This window comes from Diospyros lotus, chromosome 8, assembly GCF_014633365.1.
Source record: "Diospyros lotus cultivar Yz01 chromosome 8, ASM1463336v1, whole genome shotgun sequence".
NCBI lineage: Eukaryota > Viridiplantae > Streptophyta > Magnoliopsida > Ericales > Ebenaceae > Diospyros > Diospyros lotus.
The window spans coordinates 14,181,433-14,206,802 of NC_068345.1; the positions used below are offsets into that span (position 1 = coordinate 14,181,433).

A 25,370-nucleotide genomic window follows, 5' to 3' on the forward strand; every position below is an offset into this window, starting at 1 on the left:
AATTTGTTGATTTTAAAGAATACCGAAAAATTGAAGAGAATTATGGGAAAAATTTTAACAGAAATTTTATTGAATATTCCGAAAGTAATTACAAAAACATCTTATAAATATAGTATTTATAAACAACAATTCCCATTACGATTAGAAAATTAGAAAATACCCCAAAACCCTAAAACTCGATTCTTACCAAAAAAAAAGACAAAATTGAATTTTTATTACAAGATCAAAATTATATGGAAATAAAGAAAATCTCCCATAACGACATATTAAAATTTACTTCCTAATGAAAGTTATTTTCAAATCAATTATTTTCTAAAATAGCAAAAACGCTAATTTCGAAGTCTAAACAAAGGAATTTGCTCGAAAAAACACGAACCTCGCCAGCAAAGCTCGTGATTTTGAATCCTTAGCCTGATTCTATTGAAATTAGCCTCTAAAATCACCCAAATCGAACACTTCAAACTTGCCAAAATTTACGAAACTTTTCTTACATCAATTCTCCTCCCACCTTTCATAAAATGCTAAAGCCATCTCATCCGCATCACCTTCTCTTTTGGTTTGTTTCCTTTTTATATCTCTCTTGTATCCTTCAATCGATGAATTCATTCTGACCATTAATTTCAAGATAATTAAAGAAATTATCAAAGTGATAGCGTACTTAGATGATGAAAAAAAAATAATTAATTCGTTCCCCAAGAAAATTAAGTAAAGATAATGAAGTAGTATTGTATTGAGAGACATGATGGATATCTTTAATATCTTGACAAATTTCATATTTTATTAAATGGAAAGCAAAGTGACGACTTTGTGTTATCTTTTCGATTAGTTCAATACATACTAAATGCTAACTCCAAGACATTAAAATTTATTAAATTGTAACTGAGTCTGGAAGTGGGAATGATTGACTGAGCAGCTAGCAGTTATGATGGTGCTGTTCTTGACAGCTGAGCTTCAACTAATGCTTGCTTATGTATGCATGAATCATTGGCATCCCACAAACAGCAATAATCTTGTGCGTGTGTGTGTGTGTGTATTGTTGTAAAGTTTAAATGCTTTTGCTGGTAAACAAGCATGGAGGATCCAACTGGCCATGGAAACTAAGTTCTCTTCACATATGATAATGTAGCTATATATGTATGTATATATATGATTAAAAAGTCCAACTTTGATCACAGCTGGAAGAAGATATAAGTGTGAATATGTTGAAGTTGCATAGCTAAGTGCCTTGTAAGACTTGAGAGGCCTCTTTCTTTGTTATGAGGTCTGCAGTACAAAAGAACATGCTAGCGCCAGCAAGAGCCAACTCATAAGAAGCAGCATCTCTCTCTCTCTCTCTCTCTCCGACTCTTCTTGTTGGGAATAATCAAACAAAAATTTTATATTAGTTTTGATATTGAATATCATAAAAAAAAGTACTGTCACACCAACTTTCTATATATAAATATATATATAAGCTAACAATGGATGCACGACATGCCATATTATCTGTATACATACTCATAAGCTAGCTATATGCGAGTTATATATCACTTCAATGTACTTATTGAAAATCCAAATCTTTCTGCTTTACACACGACATTTATATCATGTTTATACATCAGATATATAATTTTTTTATATGTTCCAATCAGAAGAAACAAAAATTCTGTCTTATTAACTCCACTACCAAATTAACTTAATCGCCCTTAATTTGATCATAATATTTTGTTTTCTAGATTTTAAAATAGATGTGACAGCAAGAAATTCTTGTATAGATTTATATTTTAAGTAGTTTTTATATCATTTAAAATTCATTTTTAAGTACAAGTTGAAAAATATATATATATTTCCCACGTGTCTTTGTGTATATATGATGAAAGACATGGACTTACATCCATAATAATAAAAGATGGCTGATGCCCAGACTAGGTTCTAACAAAATGGATGGCTTCTCATATATATATGCATTCCAAATAGTTTGGAACAAGGATAACGATCGAGCAATAGTCCCATTCAGCCTATAATATAAACGTACATATATATTTCGGACTCACACCAAACACAATGTATATTGAGCAGAAGAAAGGCAACAAAATATAGCGGGCGAGGGGCATTTACACTGAGAATTCAAGGTTTCATCATCACCATCATCATCATCATCATCTGTAAATATAGGAATTTGCAGAATGCAAATAGAGTAGCAATCCCAGGGCGCTAAGTGCAGCAAGTAGCCAATAGTAGTAATCAAGATGTGCCCGATTCAAGTTGTCGGAGAACCAGCCATCCCGGCCATCTACAGCCGTGATTTTGTCGATGATGGAGATGATAAAGCTGCTCAGAAAGCTCCCTATTCCCATCACACTAAGGTAGAGACCAAGACCCACACTCCTCAATTCATTTGGCACCTGATCATAGAAGAACTCCTGCATGCCAACTATGGTGAAAGCGTCAGCAATTCCCAGCAGTAAATACTGAGGAACCAACCACCAGATGCTCATCGGAACAGTTGCCTGTGGTAGATCAACCAGCCCGAATTCCAGAGCAGTTTCAAGCCTTTTCGTCTCAACCAGAGCAGCTACTACCATAGAAACCATAGAAAAGATCATTCCTACCCCGATTCTTTGAAGCATTGTGATGCCTGAGGGCTTCCCTGTAACAGCTCTTGCAAGAGGAACAAAAACACGGTCGTAGAAGGGGATGACAGATATAATGGAAATGCCAATGAACAACTGAAGCGATGCAGCTGGTATGGAGAAGCCTGACCAAATTGATCTGTCCATGGTAATTCCCTGCTCCGTAAAGAAAGTGGAAGTCTGTGCAAATACAATAGCGTATACCAAGCACGTAGACCATACTGGAACAAGCCCCAGAACTGCCTTTGCCTCCTCTACATCATTGATCGTACAACCTTCCTCTCCTTCCCTTGAACCAACCGGTACAATCAAGGCTTTGTAAAGAAACCTGCACAACCCAAAAATGCTGCATATAGTGAAACTTTGATTTACTCGAGTGCACACAAAGCAAATGCTTGCAAGCAATTTAAAGATCAGAAGAAACACACTAAGAGCTGATTCAATTAAATGCCACATGGTCCCCTAGAGTAAACAAAATCAGTAGATTCTCTTGAAATGGAGAACAATAATAATTTTCACATAATTCTATCAAAATCATACGGATAAAGGACATTATAATTCTCCAAATCTCTTCATAGGCTGAATGTTCTTCTCTTACTTGAATTGTTGAGGATCTTGGCAAGCCAGTATTCCTTCACCTTCAATATCAGTAGGTGTCTCTGAGGTACTAGTCTGCCAATTCCCAGCTGCTTTAGCAAACACCTTACCAATTCTGGAAAATGGGTTCTTCTTGTTGCATTTGTTGGTGTACCTGTAAGTTCTAGACCCCAGTAAGTATATGGCCAATGAAACTGACATTGAAATGCATGGGATTCCAAACCCAAGACCCCAGCTAATGTTGTCGTCGATGTAGCTAGAGATCACAACTGATATAGTCGCACCTGCACATAAACAAAGATACCACCAATTGAAGAACGAGCTCTTGGCTTTGCACTCTTCTGGATCTTTTCCATCAAACTGATCAGCTCCAAAAGCTTGAACACAGGGCTTGTGACCTCCTTGGGCAACAGCAATTAGATAAAGCGAGAAGAAGAGTACAACTTCAGCTAGAGGAGAACATGGCATGACTGCTCCACCATTTTGGCAGTTGGAAGGGGTGAAAGATGGAAGCACAGCCAAAAGAGTCAACAAGCCAAGTCCCTGTGGTTGAATCCGATTCAGATTAAAATATACCCATCATATAACCATGACGTAAGTATGTTCACTAAAATCATTCTAAAGTTAATAATGCTTTATAACACAAAAATTTAGGTAAAGATTTAAACAACATGATGGGATACACTTTTGTTGAGCCGAGTGGAAGACTCAAACAAACCAATATAAAGACTATCTCAGAATCCAAATGCTTCAGTGGAACAGAAAATATTAAACACACTTACGCAATCAAAAACGCAAGCAAACCAAACCAAAAAAGAAATATAGAAATCGAAAGAGGACACAACAAATTTACCGTGGTTCACCCAAATGGGCTACGTCCACGTTGAGCTCAGGAAGAAAGAGCTCACTACACTATTTCAAGTAGGGTTACAAAGATCCGAACATGCAAACTGTACATCAATGGTTCTTCTAACAAAATATCCTCACAATAATCAAATATAGATTAGAAGCAAACCTAAGAACTAGAGATTACAACGAGAACATAAGCTATACGAATGAAAAACAAAGCTCACCCAAACGAAACCCTATACCGATCGATATTCCTTCTTCCCCCTTTCTTTCTACGATTTCTTTCGTCTGATTTACCATCCCAAGGCACTGTTGAATTTATATGAGAATTGAGCGGCCAAGATTAGATTTGATAAAGGCAGCATTGACGACCAAAGAGAAATCGTATAACACGATTAACAGAAAGGCGAAAGGACAGATAAAGGCATCGGGCAGAGAGTGCACCGTCGATGGTTGCCAAGTGGCCCTCCATCAACTGTCCAAGATGGCAGCTGAGGTTGCCAACTTTGCCCTCCAATCAAGATGACACCGTTTCTTGATGCTTCACACACAACAATCTCCACCTTGAAGTATCAAGAGGAGGATGGACCTAATACTCAGAGAATAGAGCAGCATGCTTCAATTTCTTACCATCATAGCTCTTGTCAGTTGAAGGATCAACCAACTTCAATGTGCAGTAAGCCCAAGCAGTGCTTGAACTTGGCTGCAGTTAGAGCCTTGGTCCCCATATCAATTGGATTATCCTCGGTTGAAATCTTTTTAATAGTCTCAGTTCCATTTGTTACCAGTTCTCGGACAACGTGATACTTTACCTCAACGTGCTTAGTCCTCTCATGATATATTGGATTTTTGCAGAGGTGGATCGCACTTTGACTATCAGAGAATACCACCACTTTGCTTTGAAGCAAATTAATTTCCCTCAGGAGGCCTTGAAGCCATATGGATTCTTTAAAGGCATCAGTGATTGCCATGTACTTTGCCTCAGTGGAAGACAATGCAACCAGAGGCTGCAATTGTAACTTCCAACTGATGCAGTTACCTCCCAATGTAAAGAAGTAAGTTGTAATGGATTTCCTGGAGTCTTTATCACTTGCAAAATCTGAATCTACATATCCCACAAGATCAAGATTATCATATCTTCTTTTATAACACAAGCCAATGTTGACTGAACCATTAATATATCTAAACAAGTATTTCAAGGCATCCCAATGAGATTTCTCAGGGTTTGACACGTATCTACTTAATAAGAAAATTGAATGAGCAAGGTCAGGCCTGGTACTAATCATAGAATACATAATGGTACCGATTGCATTTGCATAGGGTACATTTTTCATCTTAATGATTTCAGAATTTGAAGTGGGACATTGCGCTTTAGAAAGCAGAAAATGACCAGCTAAAGGGACCGTAACAGATTTACAATTATTCATACCAAATCTTTGCACAGCTTTTGACAAGTAATCATGTTGTATTTTTAAACTAAAATTGCTTCTATTTCTTTCTATTTTCATTCCTAGAATTTTCTTAATATGCCCTAAGTCCTTCATGTCAAATTTCATGTTTAACATAGATTTTAATTCACTAATTTTGGACTTGAATTTGCTAATTAACAAAATATCATCTACATATAACAGCAAATAAATAGGAATACCTGAAAGGGTAAAATAGAAGCAATTATCATACTGACGCTTAACAAAACCAATTTCTGAAACATAATGGTCAAATTTCTTATACCATTGTCTAGGTTACTGTTTTAGGCCATACAATGATTTCTTTAATAAACAAACATGCTGAGGTTTAATTGAGTCAGTATATCCAATAGGCTAAATTATATATATTTGTTTTTCTAAGTCACCATGCAGGAAAACAGTTTTAACATCTAATTGTTCAAGTTCTAAGTCAAAATGAACAATAACAACAAGCATTAAATAGATAGTTTTAAACTTGACAACTGGAGAAAATATCTCATTATAATCTATTCTCTCTCTTCGGGTAAAACCCTTAGTAACTAACCTTGCTTTGTATTTAATAGGTTCAGAGGATGACATACCTTCCTTTAATTTGTACAGCCACTTACATTGAATTAACTTTTGGTCTTTTGGTCTAGGAACAAGTTCCTAGGTTCCATTTGCAGCAAGGGATGCTATTTATTCATCCATGGTTTGTTGCCATCAAACACTGTCTTGGGAGTTGATAGCCTCTTCAAAGGTAGAAGGCTCACTATCCCTCAATTCATAACCAACAACCAAAGCACAGAACACTAAGTCCAAATAAGCATATCTAGAGGGTGGTCTTGTTAGAATGGGAGGTGCTATGGAGCACACCAAGAGGGAGGGTGAATTGGTTATTTTAAAATTTTATTTAAACTTGAAAAACCTTTTGATACAAATTGAGGTTTTAGGACTTAAAAACGTGAAGCATATAAAATGACAGATGTAAGTTTACAAAGAAAAATATGTGAACCAAGTGAGGAAAAATGAAATGCTTGGAAAGATAAATAAATCAGGAAGCACAAGCACAAGAAACACAAGGATTTATAGTGGTTCGGCTTAACCCAAGCCTAATCCACTACCTTATCTCCTCACTAAGGATTTTGCAAACAATCCACTAAAACCCCCTACTTAAACCAAGTAGGTCCTCTAGTCCAAGACTAGGAATTACAACATCTTGCTTATACAAGCAAGCCCTCTAGCACCTAGCTAGGAATTACAGTCCCTTGCTTTAATGAGCAAGTCCTCTAGCACAAAGCTAGGAAAATAAAAGTGATACAAATGTAAACGAGATGCTAAGAGTTGGCACTCTTAGTTACAAGTTCTCTCACAAAGAAAACAAGGCTTGAATGAATTAATACAAGTTAAAATCAAAGCGTTGAAGAGAGAAAAAATTGAAGCCCAATCACTGTAAATACAAACGAGAGTAACAGTAAGCTCAAATTATTTCATTCCCGTCCATTAGCCTTCTCTTGATCATCCATGACTTGTATTTATAAGCTTCCCACAAGATTGAAGAAAAATGAAGCCGTTTGTGACCGTTGGAGAATGAGAAACTAGCCGTTGTAAGTTTCTGTGAAACACATAGTCGACAGAGAAAATAGATTAGTCGACTATTTTATCAAATAAAACTAGCCATAGTCGACAGACAGAAAAGCATAGTCGACTATTGCTCAACCAAAACTTCTCATAATCAATAGATCCTTTTACATAGTCGACAAATCAAAAATTACAAAGAAAATTTTGAATATCATGTACAAACATAGTTGACAGAATAAATAGCAAAGAAAATTTTGAATATCATGTACAAACATAGTTGACAGAATAAATAACATAGTCGACTATCCTTTCACAATAGTCGACAGAACAATAGGCAGAGTCGACTATCCTTAAGCACATAGTCGACTATTTATGGGCATAGTCGACAGATTGAATCACACAATCGATAGATGAAGAAGATTTTCAACAGAATGAAGCTTGACAACATTACAACATATTTACATTTCTTTAGTTTAAGTAAATGTCCTCATTTTATTTAATTTATATTTTATCTTCCATTTACTTTAATACATAAATGTAAATAAGAAAGTACCCCCCATTTGGATTCAATAAACATATCAAAAAAATCAAAATCCATAAGAATAAAAAAGTAGAATTTGGATTTTAGTAGGAACTTAGGATTTTGCGATTTTACCACCTCCAAGATATACACTTTCTATTTCTTGAAAAATTCGTTAAAAATCATTTTATTACCAATAATGTTAGCTATTGAATTACCGGGAGTTAGTTTTCTAAAAAGGAAACATTTTCATATATGTCTCCTTATAAGGTGCTAGTCTTCCAGACTTAGAAAAAATATTGAAATATTATCAAAACGAGTTTCAAGACATGATGCATGAACTAAAGGATTTTTCATACTATTAAGTTTCAAGCCAAAACCTTTTATGCACGTTTCAAAATATGAAAGCTTATTTTGAAGTATGAGATTAACATAAATGATTTTTCATACTTAAGATTGGATTTTCATCAAACACATTTATGTTCAAGTTGGTCTTTTGCCTTAGAACAATTTTAACTCTATGTTGACCAACAACTTCAAAGCTAATTTGAAAAACATTTTAAGAGATTCTTTTAAGACTAAATACTTGACTTTGCAAATCTCCAACTAATATAGAAAATCATAAATTTTTTTGGTTTTCATTTTAACAAAGCAGTTGAAATTAATTTTTGTTGAAAACCATAGACTTGACTCATGACTTAAGGATAAAATAAGGTATTCTTTTTCATCATCAAAACTAAACACAATGGTAGAACATCAGGTCTCACCGCCCTCCTGCTCCTATCCCTGGCTAGTTGATAGTTACTTAGATCCTGTTGGGGAACACTAGTTTGTTCCTCCTCAATCTCCGAGTCATCTGTTTGTTCCTCTTGATTAGAAATGTGATCAGAGGTATGATCAGTAGGGGATGAAACATCCCCCAAATCTGGTTCAGGTATGATTGGAGCATTAGTCATGTTAGTTCCTACAACTAGTTGCTCCACCTGAATTTGAGTATCCTCTAGAATAGTATGATCATCTAGTTTTTCCTTATCATTAGATTCTTCTTTGTTTGTTAGCTTACAAGGGAATTTAGTTTCATTGAATATGATTTCTCTACTAATGATTATCCTAACTCCACCTGAATGCCTATCCCATAGTCTATATCCCTTAGTACCTTCTTGGTAGCCTACAAACACACACTTTTTGGATCTGGGTTTTAACTTTCCTTCAAATTGATGAGCATATGCCTCACAACCAAAAACTCTTAAGTATTCAAAATTTACTTTCTTACCAGTCCAAATTTCTTCAGGGCATTTAAAGTTTAGCACTGTTGAAGGTCTTCTATTGATTAAATGAGATGCAGTTGAAAGAGCCTTATCCCAAAAAGATTTAGGCATACCTGAGGTAAATAGAAGGCACCTAACTTTTTCAAGTAGGGTCCTATTCATTCTTTCAGCCACCCCATTTTGTCAGGGTGTATTTCTAACAATCCTATGCCTAAGTATGCCTTGTGAATTACAATATGCATCAAATTCTCTATTACAGAATTCCAATCCATTATTTGTCCTTAACACTTTAATCTTTTTATCAGTTTGGTTTTCTACCAAAATCTTCCATGTTTTAATTTTTTTTAATGTTTGATCCTTGGTTTTTAGCAAGAATACCCAAACTTTTCTAGTGTAATCATCTACAATGGAAAGGAAATACCTGTTACCAGCATGGGAGGGAACCTGGGATGGTCCCCACAAATCAGCATGCAGGTATTCTAGGCAAACCTTCGCTAGGTGAGTCCCTTGATGGAAACTCAGCCTGTGTTGCTTGCCCAGAATACATGGCTCACAAAAATCCAAGGATCTGGCAAACACTAGTCCAAGGTAGCCTTGGTTTTTCAGTGCCTGCAGACCTTTCAAGCTCATGTGACCAAGTCTCAAGTGCCATAATTCTGTCTCATCAGATTTTATAATGCAAGCAGAATGTATATTAACAGAAGGATGATAGCAGTCATTTAAAATATACAAACCATGTTTCTTGGTGCCAGACAAGATTAGATTTTCACCTTTAAGAACATGCATGAAACCATTCTCTACTTTATATGAAAAACCTAACTCATCGAGAGTGCCAAGAGATATTAAGTTTCTCTTTAAACTCGGTACATACCTTACATCAGTTAGAATTCTCACTTTGTTATCATGCAATTTTAAAGATATATTACCAATTCCTTGTATACTACATGATTGATTATTACCTATATAAATTGTACCAGTTTCCTTTTGATTAAAGTTTTGAAACCATTCTTTATTAGGGCACATATGAAAAGAACAACCGGAATCCATTACCCATTCATTTTTAACAGATGAGCTAGAGACAGTAAGAACTTCAGCTAGACAGTTTGAACTACTTGCATTTACATTTGTGTTACCCCCCTATTTCTGTTTCCTAATAAAGTCATAACAATATTTTTTTATGTGTTCCTCTTTCCCACAGTGGTAGCACTTCCATTTTGTTTGTTTATGTTTTCCTTTCTTATCCTTTTTCTTTCCTTTAAACCCTGTTCCACTAGGTTGATCACTATTCCCTATGTGATTCTTTTTATCACTTTTAGCTTTCACAAACAGATTATTACCTTATTTCTTTGGTGTATTTAATTCAAGTTCTCTTACTTTAATACCTGAGATTACAAGATCTAAACTAAGAACTATACTAGTATAACATAATGCATGTCTAACAACATCATATTCATCAGGCAGAGAATTCAATAAAATCATTGCCTCACTAGTGTCTCCCAATGCTTGGTCAGTACCTCTTAACAATAGAGCTAATCTAGTAAATTCATCTACATTTTCATCAATTGATTTAGAGGTGTCCATTTTAAAGTTAAACAACATGCCTTTTAAATATATAAGATTAGAAGCAGTCATAATAGAAAATAGAGAACCAAGCTTGTTCCAGAGATCAATAGGGTTAGACATACCATCTACCTTTCATATGACACTGTCACCAAGATGAAGAAATATGAGGTTGAAAGCCTCCTCTCATATTTCTTCAGTCCAAGCAATCTGGTCTATAGACCATTTCCGATCATCTAGTTCCAGTGCTATCAACACTTTGTGATGAGAGAGTAAGACTCTCATCTTCTTTTTCCAACTACCGAAGTCTCATTTTCGGTCAAATATTCCGATTTCAAATCGGGTGAACGCCATCTTCGCTTTGCACAAAGGTAACTTAGACCTCTAGATTTAAGACTCTCTCAGCACACACCCACTGATCGAGAATCACAAAAAACCCTAGAGTTTTTGTGATGAGAGAGTAAGACTCTCATCTTCTTCTTCCAACTACCGAAGTCTCATTTTTGGTCAAATATTCCGATTTCAAATCGGGTGGACGCCATCTTCGCTTTGCACGAAGGTAACCTAGACCTCTAGATTTAAGACTCTCTCAGCACACACCCACTGACCGAGAATCACAAAAACCCTAGAGTCTCGGTTTGATTTACAGAGCAAAGAACAAAACCCGAAACCCAGAAATTGAACAACCCGGATTCTAACTCAAACCCTAAAACAGGATTTATATAACCGTGCTCTGATACCACTGTTGAGCCGAGCAGAAGACTCAAACAAACCAATATAAAGACTATCTCAGTATCCAAATGCTCTGGTGGAACAGAAAATATTAAACACACTTACGCAATCAAAAACGCAAGCAAACCAGACCAAAAAAGAAATACAGAAATAGGACACAACAAATTTACCGTGGTTCACCCAAATGGACTACGTCCACGTTGAGCTCAGGAAGAAAGAGCTTACTACACTATTTCGAGTAGGGTTACAAAGATCCGAACATGCAAACTGTACATCAATGGTTCTTCTAACAAAATAGTCTCACAATCATCAAATATAGATTAGAAGTAAACCTAAGAACTAGAGACTACAACGAGAACAGAAGCTATACAAATGAAAAACAAAGCTCACCCAAACAAAACCCTATACCGATCGATATTCCTTCTTCCCCCTTTCTTTCTGCAATTTCTTTCGTTTGATTTACCATCCCGAGGCATTGTTGAATTTATATGAGAATTGGGCGGCCAAGATTAGATCTGATAAAGGTAGCATCAACGGCCAAAGAGAAATCGTATAACACGATTAACAGAAAGGCGAAAGGACAGATAAAGGCATCGGGCAGAGAGTGCACCGTCGATGGTTGCCAAGTGGCCCTTCATTAGTCGTCCAAGATGGCAGCTGAGGTTGCCAACTTTTCCCTCCAATCAAGACGGCACCATTTCTTGATGCTTCACACACAACTTTCAAGAATGATGTACCCTACTGTCATCATGTACTCTCATTTTTGTTTTCTTGAAACTTACGTTTCTAGCATTTCCGTATTATATCATATCCTTTTCTGCATCCATTTCAAATGTCAAAAGCAATTATCTCAACTCATTCCAAAAGCTACTCTTATCTCATCTATAAACTTAATTATCCTATACCTTCCTGAACCGTGGTCTTCAGATGTAGGAGTACAATCTTAACTTCATTTTTGTCAAGCATGTCTCCTTCCAAAAACCAGCATGCTCTATGTCCACATTTATCCAACTTACCCAACAAACAGAGAACCTCAAGCAGTTAAACTCATCAAGACAGAAATTAGTTACTAGGCCCGAATTTCCATTCTTTTAGGAAAGCTACTATTCACATATAGTTATTGTTGTATCCACAACTTCAACATGGCGTTCCTCATTAATATCTTAACCACCTCTTTGTTCCTTTCTTCACAATTTCAGCAAGGGGGTTGCAAGCGGCATCACCAAAAATGAGGTACCATACAAATTTAGTTATGCATGATAAAATTACCACCTTCTGTGACTTTGAGACATGGGACATGATCAAACAAAGATTCACAATGTAAAACCTTGAAAATGAGTGCAATATTCTTTCACCAACCTACACTCTAGATTCACACGAACCAAAAAAATTAGCTCTCAGGAATTAAAGAACTAAATTAAAATCAAATAGGCTTGGAGGGTGATGCCAAAGGGCCTCAGCCATATTCATAAGGTATAGAGGTGCCTACGCAAGATTTGAAGTGAAGGACTTCTGATAAGAAATTTTGAATTATTAAATTTTAATTTCTGATATTAGAATCTTGGATTTTATATTTGAGTTATGTAATATGAATTTTATAGCTTTTTTGATAAGATTATGGACTGTAAGTAGTTATTGGTGATTAACAACAGATATGGTCAAGTTTGAAAAAAATTGATTTTTCTTCTCCCTGATTTCTTTCCCTTTCTGTTTCTTCCTCAACCTTCCCTCTTTCCAATCTCTGCTCTCCACCCATTTGTAAATCTCCTTGCTAACTCTGGAGATATATCCCTACATGTATGCTTTCCATCTTTATTACTTCCTATCCTGTCATACATAATATTTATATAAAGACCCTGCATACATTCAAATGAGATATAGAAAAGAACAGAAAATTTTCTCCTCTCCTGGCCTCTCCCTCCCTCCCCCCTTTTTCCATATGGTATTAGAGCCTATTCATTTGAACTGTCTAAATATTTCCCTGATCCAAAGGTCATCATCTCATCACTGCATGTGAAATTTGGACCATACGATTTCTTCCAAGGGTTCCCATTTCACAATAACTGCCACAATCTTCTATGACTGATGCAACCCCACTCAGCATCTGGTCCTGAAACAAAGTAGCATTGGATCATTCAAATCAAGACTTGCAGTTGAATCACCAAGATCGAGTGGGATTTGAACACCATTCATGCCTTTGTTTTGTATTTGAATTGTTAGGATTGCACCACTCACTCCAAAAGAAACCTCTTTCAGACTTGTTCCAGAAGTGTAACCCATCTAGGACTTGGGTTGTTTGGATTTCCAAGTTCAGATCCATTCAACCATCTGATTTGAACCCAATTTTGTCTCAGAACTGGGACCTTCACTACCATCGTTGCCAGCTCGGCTCCTTCTCCACCAATTGAGAAGTTCTTCTCCACAGATCCAATTTGCTTCATCTTTGCCGTTTGATTAAGGGTTCCTTCTCAACCAGCTTGGTTCTTTCTTGTTCTCTGTTGGACACCAGTTCTCATCCCACTGACACTGGTTTCCAAATCTCAAGCACTTCCAGTTGTCTTGGTCCAGACTTCAATTTATCTTCAGACTGATTTTCTGAACATACCAAGATCCGGCTCATGCCCATCTCTAATCTAGCTCATGGCTAAAAGCATATCAGAGACTTTATTTTGGTCTGGCTTGCATAATAGCATCTTCAGAAGTTATCTAATAATCTTTTGAATCTGTTCATTGCTTCTCAACATCACTGACAACCTTAATAGTGAATCCTCTTAGCCTCTGTGGCTTCACGATCAGGTTCTTCTTTCTTTGGTTGACATCCGCTCTGGGCTGGCTTGAGATCTGGGCTCTCTTCCTTCAAATATGAATCTGGGATTCCTGCATGAGGTTTGCACTACAACTGAGAATGATGTTTGTCTCAGTTTTTCTTCACAACTGTCTTGCTCTCAAATTTTTATTCTTCTGCACTTTGGACCCCAAACAAAATCTTAAGACTCTTTTCTTCTTGTTTTATCTCCACTGTTTCTAGGAGTGCTTTTTATATTCAATCAAATCCGATCAGTTCTACCAGACATTTCTTATGGAGAAACTTGAAATTTCCAAACCTATTGCCACAATCTTGGATGGAACAAATTAGAAATAAAAAATGTTTTGCAGGGCTGCAAGCTAACTAGACCAGGCTTACTTGCAAGCTTTGGACAAGACTCATACTTGGCACAACGTTGATCTACCTCCTAGCAAGTCCTTTTATTGGTTAAAAATGAGCGTATAAGATTAAGACCCACTCAAATGGGATGATATAAAGCATGACTTGTCACCAAATGTTTGGCATAAGAGTATGCCATTGAGTATGAGGAAATGTTTGCTCCACTAGCTCACATTACCTCTAGGTGGAGCCATTTGGTTGTTGTAGCCATCAAACAATGAAAGTTACTTCAAACAGATATGAAAAATGCTTCTCTCAATGACAATCTTGAGAAAGAAGTTTATACAATGCCTCTCCTAGATACTTTCATCTCCTCCCAAGTTATGCCATCTTCCCTAGGCATTTTATGGTCTTAAAAAAGCCCTAAGAGCTTGGTTTGCAAAATTTAGCACCATTGTTCATAGTTTTGGGTTTCAGTCTTACCCTTATATACTATTTTTGTTCAAAGTACATCATGTGGTCAAATCTTTCTTTTGCTTTATGTCTATGACATGATTATTATTGAGAGAGATTCTTAGGGTATTTGCAGAGTTGCAACATTTACCTCATCAATAGTTTGAGACAAAGGATTTGGGTCCTTTTGAATAGCGTGGAAGTCTCTTCAGATGATATTGCCAACTTTTTCAAGCCTAATATGTTACAGATCTTCATTCCTACACTAGCTTATCTGATAATAAAGTTACTTCTCCACCTACTGAAACTAGTGTTAAATTTACTCTTAACAGGTGGGAAGCCCCCTGATGATTGTACTTTATGCCAGTAGCTAGTGAGGAGTTTCATTTATCTTATTGTTACACAACTGATACACTCATGTTCACTTCCTTTCATCTTATTTTGCTGCCAATCTGTATTCTTCATTGTGTGAAAGGCACTCTATTTTATAGGATTCACTTTTTAGTTCACTCCTCTCTTGAGCTTTCTACTTTATTCTAATGCTCATAGGGCCAGACTCTCCTCACAATCTTCCAAGTCTTCCTTGAATCACTGCTCCCAATTTTCACAAGAAATGACTATACATGCAGATGTTCTTTGCTTGCATAACCAAGCTATTCCCTTTCTATACTCCGTACCACTTCCCAACACCAACATATTTCTATCCATGAGACGACGCTAGCTCACCTAGCAAAATAATGTCAGCACCAGCATTAAACATACCCACTTTGGAAACTTTTCTAACAGCTCCATGTGAAGTCTTATGCGGACATCTCCAACACCTTTAATCTTCTGCTTTAATTTATGTCCTAAAATGATATAACCATGAGCTCCATCAGTCTACAAAGTATCAAACATACCTTGATATTTGCAAATATGCATAGATGTACTTGAATCCATTACTAATAATCAGTGTTGTTGTGGCTGCTCCTTTTCTCCATTTCTTCTCAACCCAGTCACAATATGGCTCTCTTCTCCAGTGACGGATGGGGGTTGACGCTAAGTGGGCTGCTGTACATGGGACTCTTCTTCAAGTGGCAAATGACGGCAGCAACTTGTTCTTCAATGACAATAACAACAGAGATCTTCTACACTTGTTAGTGGCCTTTGTGATGGCCTTGGTCGGCATCTTCAAAAATGATAGCAGCAGTGGACTGTTCCAGGCTTTAATCCACACTACTAGGTCTTCTTTTTCAGGTCCGAAGGCCTTCGGTGATTTGTGGTCACATGAAGTTTTTGGCATGCAATTATGTCCAGAACATAACTCTGTCCTGCCACAGCTCCTTTTTTCATGTGCCTTCCTCCAAATTTCTATATTACAATCTTTAACAAAACAAAAATATAACATGGTTTAGTTTCAATAAACCTATGATCATGCTCCAATAATAATAGTATTAAGTTCACTAAATCAATGATAATAATGTAGTTTTGAAAACCCTTTCAATCCTCACAACCCTAGAAAATTGGTCACCCATACCTTTTTTTTTTTTTATCAGTAAATGAGTAAATATATTGATCAAAAAGAACTGAACAGTATACATTGAGCATATCCAGGCAAGATAAAAGAGGCCCAATTACGAACCCATAACACACAAGTCAAGTTGGATTACAACATGAGGATACAAAGTAAATAAAACCCTGTATACATGTGTTTTAATCCTATTGATAACATTACAAACCAATGGCTTACATCCTTCAAAAATCCCATGATTTCTAGCTGCCCATAAATAATAAATGGTGATGGCCAAAGCTGTCCGCTTAATCTTATTACGCCAAAATGTGCCCCTCGCTTCTTTTTTGATCCATTTCAGGCCACTCAAAACAGTTGACATGGCATGAGAAATACCAAGCCAATGTCTGATGTGCTTCCAAACTGTTGCACTGAAAGTGCACTGGAAAAATAGGTGGTTAACAGATTCATCCACAGTGCCACATAGGCCACATTCAAAGTTAATGTTTAAGAACAATAGTTTGTCCCTTGTTAACAGTCTGGATTTCGCCCCCAGCCACGTGATGAAAGCATGCTTCGGAGTTACTGCTTTACACCAGATGTCCTTAGCCCAGCAAATTTTAATCCCCTTTGGGCGGAAGAAATCATACGCAGCTTTAATACTGAAATGGCTGCCACTGACCCAGCTGGATAGTCTCTGTATAGCAGCCACACGGGACCCCTCCGAGAGGATTAAACTGTCCCTAATAGCGCTTAATTTCTTGATAAGAGGGGAATCCTCTTTCTTCAATGCCCTGTCCAAATTGAAGCAAACCCAAAATACTGATGGCTGACCCATTTAATCCAGAGCGAGTCCTTTTTGCAATGAATGTTCCAAAGGGTTTTGGCCAAGAGGGCTGTGTTCCAGCTCTTAAGGTCTTTAAACCCCAGGCCTCCTTCACTCTTAGGAAGGCAGATCTCTTTCCACGCGACCAAGGGATGATTCGATCGCCAAAGAAATAAACGGCATAGTTTAGTAATTCGGTCAAATACAGCAGCCGGAATAGGCAAAATTGATAACCAAAAACAATCAACACCATGAAGGACAGCCCTGATAAGTTCAACTCTACCAGCGTAAGAAAGAGAGGCACCAGTCCACACATTAATATAACCAGCCAGCTTATCGATGAATGGGGCATAGTGGGTAACCCTTAACTTCTCCGCTGCCAAAGGTATCCCCAAATATTTGAAGTAGGGGTGTCTATTATAAGCAACCCTGATGGGATCTCGTCTCCTACCTTTATCCCTATCAGGGATGTGCTCTTTTGGTAAACCAAATTTGACTTTGAAACAGAGCACATCCCTGCTTCCTTGCTGAAACTAAATTGGGTCTTCTTTGGGGATTCTTTTACTTCTTTGCATGGAAGAAGTAAACATTACTTCTAGCTCTAGCACAAAGGCTTAGTGTCATGCTATTGCTTACACTATGCTCTAGCTACTGTGGCTACTCCAAGAAATGGGGTGCTTCACAGTCTTCTACCACTATTATACATTGGGATAATAGGAGTGCCATTCAGATTACAAGCAATGCTTTTTTTCATAAATGTGATGAGCATATTAAGAATGACTATCATTTTGTTTATCTACACATTGTTTGTGGTGCCCTTTATAACGCCCCGTTTATCAAATATACAATGATGCTAAATATAAGTAAATATCTCACGTGGGTGTTATGGAAATCCTTACCAAGAGAAGAAAATGATTGAACCTAAAAGCTAACTAAAAGCTATATAACAAGGATTTTCACTATGTAGTCTTGGTACAAGTACAATTGTAACATACATCCCCAAAAATCTAGCAAATAATCCCCTATCATGGCAACTTCTTTATATAACATCCACAATACATAATAATTACAGCACACAACCCTCAATAGCATAAAGATAACCCAAGCCTTACTATAACCTCTGTTTATACAATTGTGATATACAAGTCCCAAAATAAACCCATAATAGTTGCGACGTTTATAGTGCATCATTCGAGATATTTACAAAGTGATTATGACACAAAGAATAAAGACAGACCCAAGTGTTATCGCAGCCCTTGCTAGTAGGGTGGTACAACGCTTACAAGTATGACCCATGTCCATCTAAGATTTGATGAAAATGACAGAAAAGCCCAAAGGTTACATAGATCTGTAGCACATGAATAACATAAGGTTAAACTAAACTTCGGCCACCTCTTAGCCTTTTCTCTTGCTTGTCTCCGAGGTATCTGACACATTTGAATATTCCAATATGAGATATGAAACATCTCAGTGAGTGATTCAGAAAAAGACTTTTGTGCATGCAAATGCAAAAAATGCAAGTATGGTATCTCCCCCTTGTGGAAGCCATGTCAGGATGTTGCAATCATCCCCACGCCATGTCCAACACCTTAGCCCCACCACAACGAGCACGTGATCGCTCACTGATCACACATGACGGCCCACTAGCTTGCCACAACCACAGGTATCGAAATGTGTGCAAATATAGAAAAGATATGCAAGAACAAGGGAAACATGATATGCAAACCACAAACCACACATAAATGAAACCAAAAGTGATCAAGATGAAGCAAGACACATGCAAGAACCACTCACCTTGTTGTTTTACCTTTAGAAGCATTGTTTACTGTTGTCGGGTTTGGGTTTTCTATAGTAAACACAAGTTTTTGTAAAACAAACACCAAATATTTTTACATAAACATTTTCTAATTAGTTTAAGCTATTTTTATGGAAAATTGCAAGGGAAAAAGAGGCCTCACTCATCCTCACACGCCTTGGGAAGGTGAGCCACGCGCTTGCACGTGCAGCCTTCCCTGGCGCGTGTACTGCATGCACCGCCATCTTCTCCGGCAACAATGTAACAACCTCTCAATTTTTATGCCTTTTCTCCCTTGTTTTAGCTCCGATTCGACCCCCATTTTTTCCTATGGCTTCCTCTCTCTCCCTTCTACCTGTTTATAAACCTAAACTGAACTTACCTTGCTGTTTTTCGGTAGTTTTGGCCTAGATTCTGACGAAACTTCAAATTTTTCCGACGAGGCCCATTCTACCTCGTTTTTCTATCGATTTCACTCATTCTTTTTGCAGAACATTCCCCCTTCTCTCAAGAACACAACCCTCACCTCAAATCCTCTCAAACCCACCCAATTTTGGCTTGAAACCCACTTGGAATGGCTTTGGGTTGGGTTTTGGGTCTATTTATAAATTTTCTCGGCGGCCAATTGCGTGTTGCCACCTTGGAGTCATTAATAAGGCTTTATCATGACTTCCAAGTGGCCAATAGTTTCTTGCCACATGTCTCGCCACCTATGCACCTTGATTTGTGTGCCTCATCATTACTTCCAATAGCTCATTACGCCAGTTCGTTTCTTTAATGACCCAATTACGGGTTTTCAAAAATTATACCTCGTCCCATAGCTTTGTACTATTACACTTTGGCCTGAGCCTTTGTGTTATTATACTTTGACTCGAACCTTTCAAAGATTGCACTCTTGTCCTAGACTTTTTCAAAACTGCACTTTTACCCTAGTTCAAAAATTGCACTTTTACCTCACGACTTTCATAATCCTTTGAGGAATATCCTATTTCCTCAAATATATGATTTTATGAAATTCTCAGGTATTACACCCTTCATATTCTTGTACCCTCCAAAGATTAACCTATTAATCTTTTCACTAAGGCTTTATCCACCCAAATGGTTCCATGAATTAGTCCACAAGTTTGAGTTATCTAATCTCTTAGCCACTTGAGCTTGAGGGGATATCTGAATATTCTTGTAATCCCCCTAAATCTAAGATATTCCTTCTTGTTAATCTTGGAGATATGCGTGCATATATGCTTTCCATTTTTATTACTTTTCCATCTTTTCATACATAAATCTATATACATTTAAATGAGATATAGAAAAGAATACAATTTTCTCCTTGTTAACTATCCTCTTCTCCTTCATTTTTAGCAATTACATGTTTGTTTAGCATCACCTTGTTTTCATAACCATCCTTACAAAAGTGAGATTTTCTTTTTCTTGCAATAGTGAAGGATTTCCAATTAAATTCTTCTTACCCAAACAAAAACTGAAAAATTTAGTCCATACACTACAATTTACATTATAGATTGGATGAAGGTAAGTTAACTAACCAGGATATAGAGGAGAGAAGACATGATAATAGTGCGGTATCGACCAAGAAATGAATCAGCCACAAATGCTCCCAAAAGAGGCAGAAGGGAAGCTACACCAGACCATGTGTTAACATTCTTGGCCGCAGTTGACTTGGATTGTCCTAGAGGCCCCGTTAAGTAGCTGATGAGATTGGTACTTATCCCATAATACGCAAACCTCTCTGCCACTTCCACACCTACAATATTACACACCCACTGTTTCATTCTTTTATCTTTCTCTACTTAAAGATGAGAACAAAAGCAACAGCTTCTCTACTCTGCTTCATTACATCTAATTAACATATCTTTATTGTGCACCAATCCTCAATCCAGTCAATCAAAAACATATATCTACACATACTTCTCAATCGGTATAATGTAATTACCACATGAACAATACGTTATTGCATAAATGCCTCAAAGGTCAAATAACAAGAATTATGAGAAAAAAAAAAATTAAGAGAGCAAGCAAGAAATAAATGATGCACAGTTGGAGGTGATACCTATGATGAAGAATGCCGAGCGCCAGCGGCCAGTGTTGGATTTGTTGACTGGGCGGCCTTTGTAGTCTACAACGCCGCCGTCCGCTGTGGTTTTCTTGATCAGCGGACCCGATTCGGCTTCCGACACTCCTTCTCCGATCACTGAGACGGCCATTTCGGACGCCAACGCTTTGAGAAGCAGGAGGGCTGGACTGGGTGCGTAAACCCACTTCAAGTTGCTTTATTTACTCCTCCAATTTTGGGTTTAATTGACCCTTATTATATGCTATCATCACTCTGAGCATTCTTCACGTGGTTTCTTCTTTTTTCTGCTAATCGTCTTCCTGCTGCAGATACTGTGATGCGACAGCTCAACTGAACTGCCAACCAACTGTTTATCCCCAAAAATTTTCTGCCACACGTTTCGCATGCTTGATTTACTTCGCCCTATTATTCATTCTAATCTAGCTAAACTGGACAAATCTGTTTAATAGATCTAAGATTTTGCAGAGTAAGGGTTGCAATTGAAGTTGTAAAGCCACCCCAACTTCTCAATAAAATTGATTTCTGTTCAAATAGCAGTCTCTCTCAATCCCCCTCAAATCTACAAACTCTTACATCTCTCTCTATCATGATTCTCTCCCTAAAGCCTTATCTCAACCACTCCCTCTATCCCTCAACCTCCATGCTGACTCATTTACTCTCATCTGCTCACCTATCTTCTCGGCTCTGATTTTTATGTTTTTTTTTCTCACGCAACCCAGGTACAATAAAACATATTTGAAAATTGATGGTTTGATTTTTAAAAATATTTGAATTATTTTTTATATGAGATTTTTTCCCCTAATTTTATTTATTATTTTTTGTCTTTCTTGAGGTCTTGTGAATTGGGGCCAAGATTGATATTTTGTCTTGAACGTGGTCTTCGATCCCAATGTTCCTACTTGAGTTGATGTACTACTCAATCTAAATGTTTCTTCACTATTTGCATTCTTCTTTTCAATTTCGATTTGTTGTATTTTAATTGTTGAAAACTAAAATTCTTTTCTTTTTTTTATTTTATTATTATTTTAAAATAAAACAACAATCTTTTACATCTCCTTTCAAAACTTTCCTCTCTTTCGACCAAACTCCCTACATTAAAAGGCTAAAAAACATTGCCAACTATGATTTCATTATGATTGTTAGTTATCAACATAGCACCAACATCCCCTTATTTAGGGAACTTTTCAAACCAAATTTTATGAGTTAAGGCACTTTATTTTTATCTTAGTTTGGGATCAGTTAGATTAAATGTTTAGGTATTCTTGTTCCAATTTTATAAATTTAAATTTGTTTAGCTCCAATCTTATTTTTTTTTATTGTTTGTATGTTGATGACCATTCCCTATGATCCCATTTGATAAATGGTGTTTAAAATTGTCAGGGTCCGCTCCCAAATTATCCGTTAACATAGGAAGTTCGAGAGTATGTTCATTCAAAATGGATACATATACAAATATTGCCCCGAATTAACCAAAAATTCTTTTCATTCCCATATTTTATCACTATCAATAAGAGCCAAAATCAACATTATACATCTTTATTTACATCATAAGCTCGAGTTTACAACCCATACATTTTAAAATATACAAGGGCACTAACTTTAGATACATCATGAAGCCCTTTACTCATACCCTCAAAACTACACCATGAATTTTTTAGGGCAAGACATCTCTGTACACATCTATCAGAACTCGCCCCAATTAATTATTCTCTTTTTTCCTTGGAATGACAAAAGAAGCAAGGGTGAGTCATAAGACTCAGCAAGAATATAACAAAGGGAAATTACGATAAGATCAATATACGAAGGTATGAATAACAAAGAGTCAAGGGAAACTCACTACCCGACCACTAAATCTCAATTGGGTACATGCCTTCCACACTTGACAACAACCTCCTCAGAGGCAACCATTTCTTTATATTTTAACAAAACTCATTTTTAATGTTCATAAGGTATACATACCCATGCACAACAATTGGCATACAAGGTTCCTCTAACCATATGCATCAAAACATCCATTTCACATGAGTATCAAACTCATTTTTCCCATGCCATGCGTTATTCCCATCATCATGCACATGAAACCATAACAGAGAAACCTATGTTGCCCCCAAGGCTGCCACTACCATGCATTCATGCATACATTATGAAGGATACTCATCATTTAACTGAATGTCATGCCTTTAAAGAATCATTGCATAGCTCATGCCTCAATTTACAAAGGGATGACTTTCATATGCATCACCACAGCTAAAACAACGAATCATCATACAGATGTATATATACTCAATAGCCAATACATCCACGCAGATGTATATATATACATACACAAATACCAAAATTCCAATAGCCATTCCTGGCTCGAGAAATGCCTACCAGGTTTACAGCCACCTCACCCATGTCACACTCTCAAAGGGTACCCTCTTTCACACACGTGGACTTAGCTGTCATGCCAAAATAATAATAGTAGCATAAATTATAACATCAAGCATGCATATGCGAATTCAAGTACATGCCACGTCATGAGTGACCACCATAGCACATGCAAGCCCTTTACACATAGGTAGCGTTTGTTAAAATGAGCAAGATAAGAGAGTGTCAAGATAAGCTTGGAATGATTTTCAGACCAAGATATGGAATGGTCAAGATAAAGTTGGGAAGCATTCTAATATTTTTATCAAACTGTTTGTTAAATTCTTTAGAATGCATTAAAGGATATAGACATCATTTTTTTCTTATATATAGGGACCAAAATATGCTTATCTTAAGGGGGAGGAGAGAGATGCATATCTTGAAAAATCAAGATAAGAGGTCATTTATGATTTTTTCAAGAATGATCAGATAAACTTAACAAACATGTTGGAAATGATAGAAGTCCGATATGCATCCCATATCTTGGTTTTTCCACTCCATATCTTGATTAACAAATGCCCCCATAGTGTATACCCATGGCTATATGCATAATACATGCATGCCCTTCTTTAAACTATGAGTGCCCAATGATAATTACCATGCCATGCTTAACCCACCCATCCCATACAAAGCATGACCCCCGATGGATGCAACCCACAACCCATCATCATAATGCAAGATAAAATAGCACACAATGCCATGCAACACATCCACAACAATGCTATGACAAGTGACGCTCACATATCCTCAATTTTTGCCCACTAAAGCTCTTAGCTCTTACACATAATTCACATTGATTAAGTTTCACCACAATAATTAAGGGAAATTATTCATATAATGATAGTTATGCATCACACATGAGTTACCATGGACATGCCAACCAAGAACATGAACCCACAACTGGTATTGCTTATCTAGTGAAACTGTTCAGAGGGGATGACACAGTTCTTAGTCGGTCATGGGTGATGCTCATTTTCTCAAAATAGTTCCAATACAAGAGGTTGATGGAACTTCCATTGTCTACCAAAATCCACTCGATCAGGTGCTTGGCAATTACTGCAGAGATCACCAGTGGGTCATCGTGAAGAAGGATTATAATTCCATGATCTTCTAAGGTAAAAATTCATCCTCATTTACCTAAGCCATTGAATCTATATGCAGGGCTTGACAAGCATAGGCTTTTCTAGCTGCAGATGAATCTCCTACCAAGTTTTTGCCCCTTGATATCACATCAATTCTTTCCATAATTGGCTCATTATCATTTCTTTTAAAGGCCGGAGTCGTTTCACCTTCCCTACGATTTCTTTCTTCCTCTCTATACCTAGGCTGGCGGTTATTTCTCCTTCTCTGATTATCCTATCTAAGACAAGGAGGTCGCCTTAAATTTTCCTACCTTCTACCCTACTATGGCTTGGGCTTATCGAGAAAAAATTTATCCAATTTCCCTTGTATGATCATATGTTCAATCTAGTTATGCAATTCCCAACACTATTTTGTACTATGCCTCGGACATTCATGGAACTTACAAAAGGCATCAACATTCTTCCCCAGAGGTTGACTTGAGTGTGGGGCGAAGCTGATTAGTCCTGTATGAGCTATGGACGAAAGTATGGCAACTGTTGGTTGATTGAGAGGGGTGAAATTGCAAAGCTGCATTTTTGGGGATTCTTCTCTTCTAGACATCTTACCTACTTTGATAGCCCAAACATCTCTGTCATGGAGGTTGGTTGGAAAAATGCTAAAGATTCTTTGAGCAGGACGAAAATGGTACCATGAAGCAAAGATGACGTTGCCAAGCTTATTGGAAGATCTTTCACTTTTTGCGTGACACTTTGAAAATGGGCCATGTACTGTTTCAATGGCTCATTCGGCCTTTGTTGTAGGCTCATCAAATACTTAATATTCTTTTTTTTAGGGATATGAGCAACAAATTCTTCATAAAACTCCCCCTTTAACTGCTCAAATGAACTGATGTGACTAGTGAGTAGTTTAGTGAACCA

The 25,370-nt window shown here is 37.0% G+C and overlaps 1 protein-coding gene across 1 annotated transcript; it reads right to left on the bottom strand.

The window, feature by feature from the left end:
* Nucleotides 1-1,911: 1,911 nt before the first annotated feature.
* Nucleotides 1,912-21,637, bottom strand: LOC127807425 (protein NRT1/ PTR FAMILY 5.10-like). The gene is made up of 4 exons (XM_052345264.1): nucleotides 20,938-21,637; nucleotides 20,414-20,631; nucleotides 3,211-3,752; nucleotides 1,912-2,940 (listed from the first exon to the last, which is right to left on the bottom strand). The coding sequence occupies exons 1-4, from the start codon at nucleotides 21,089-21,091 to the stop codon at nucleotides 2,139-2,141; spliced, it is 1,716 nt and encodes a 571-aa protein (XP_052201224.1). The 5' UTR covers nucleotides 21,092-21,637; the 3' UTR covers nucleotides 1,912-2,138.
* Between the last annotated feature and the right edge of the window lie 3,733 nt (nucleotides 21,638-25,370).

Excerpts from the sequence above, each read along its gene's own strand:
- LOC127807425 (XM_052345264.1), bottom strand. The coding sequence starts at position 21,091 with ATGGCCGTCTCAGTGATCGGAGAAGGAGTGTCGGAAGCCGAATCGGGT. Across the intron at positions 20,632-20,937 it reads CTCGGCATTCTTCATCATAG|GTGTGGAAGTGGCAGAGAGG; the intron begins GTATCACCTCCA and ends GTAATATTGTAG. Across the intron at positions 2,941-3,210 it reads CAAGATCCTCAACAATTCAA|GTTTCTTTACAAAGCCTTGA; the intron begins GTAAGAGAAGAA and ends TGGGTTGTGCAG.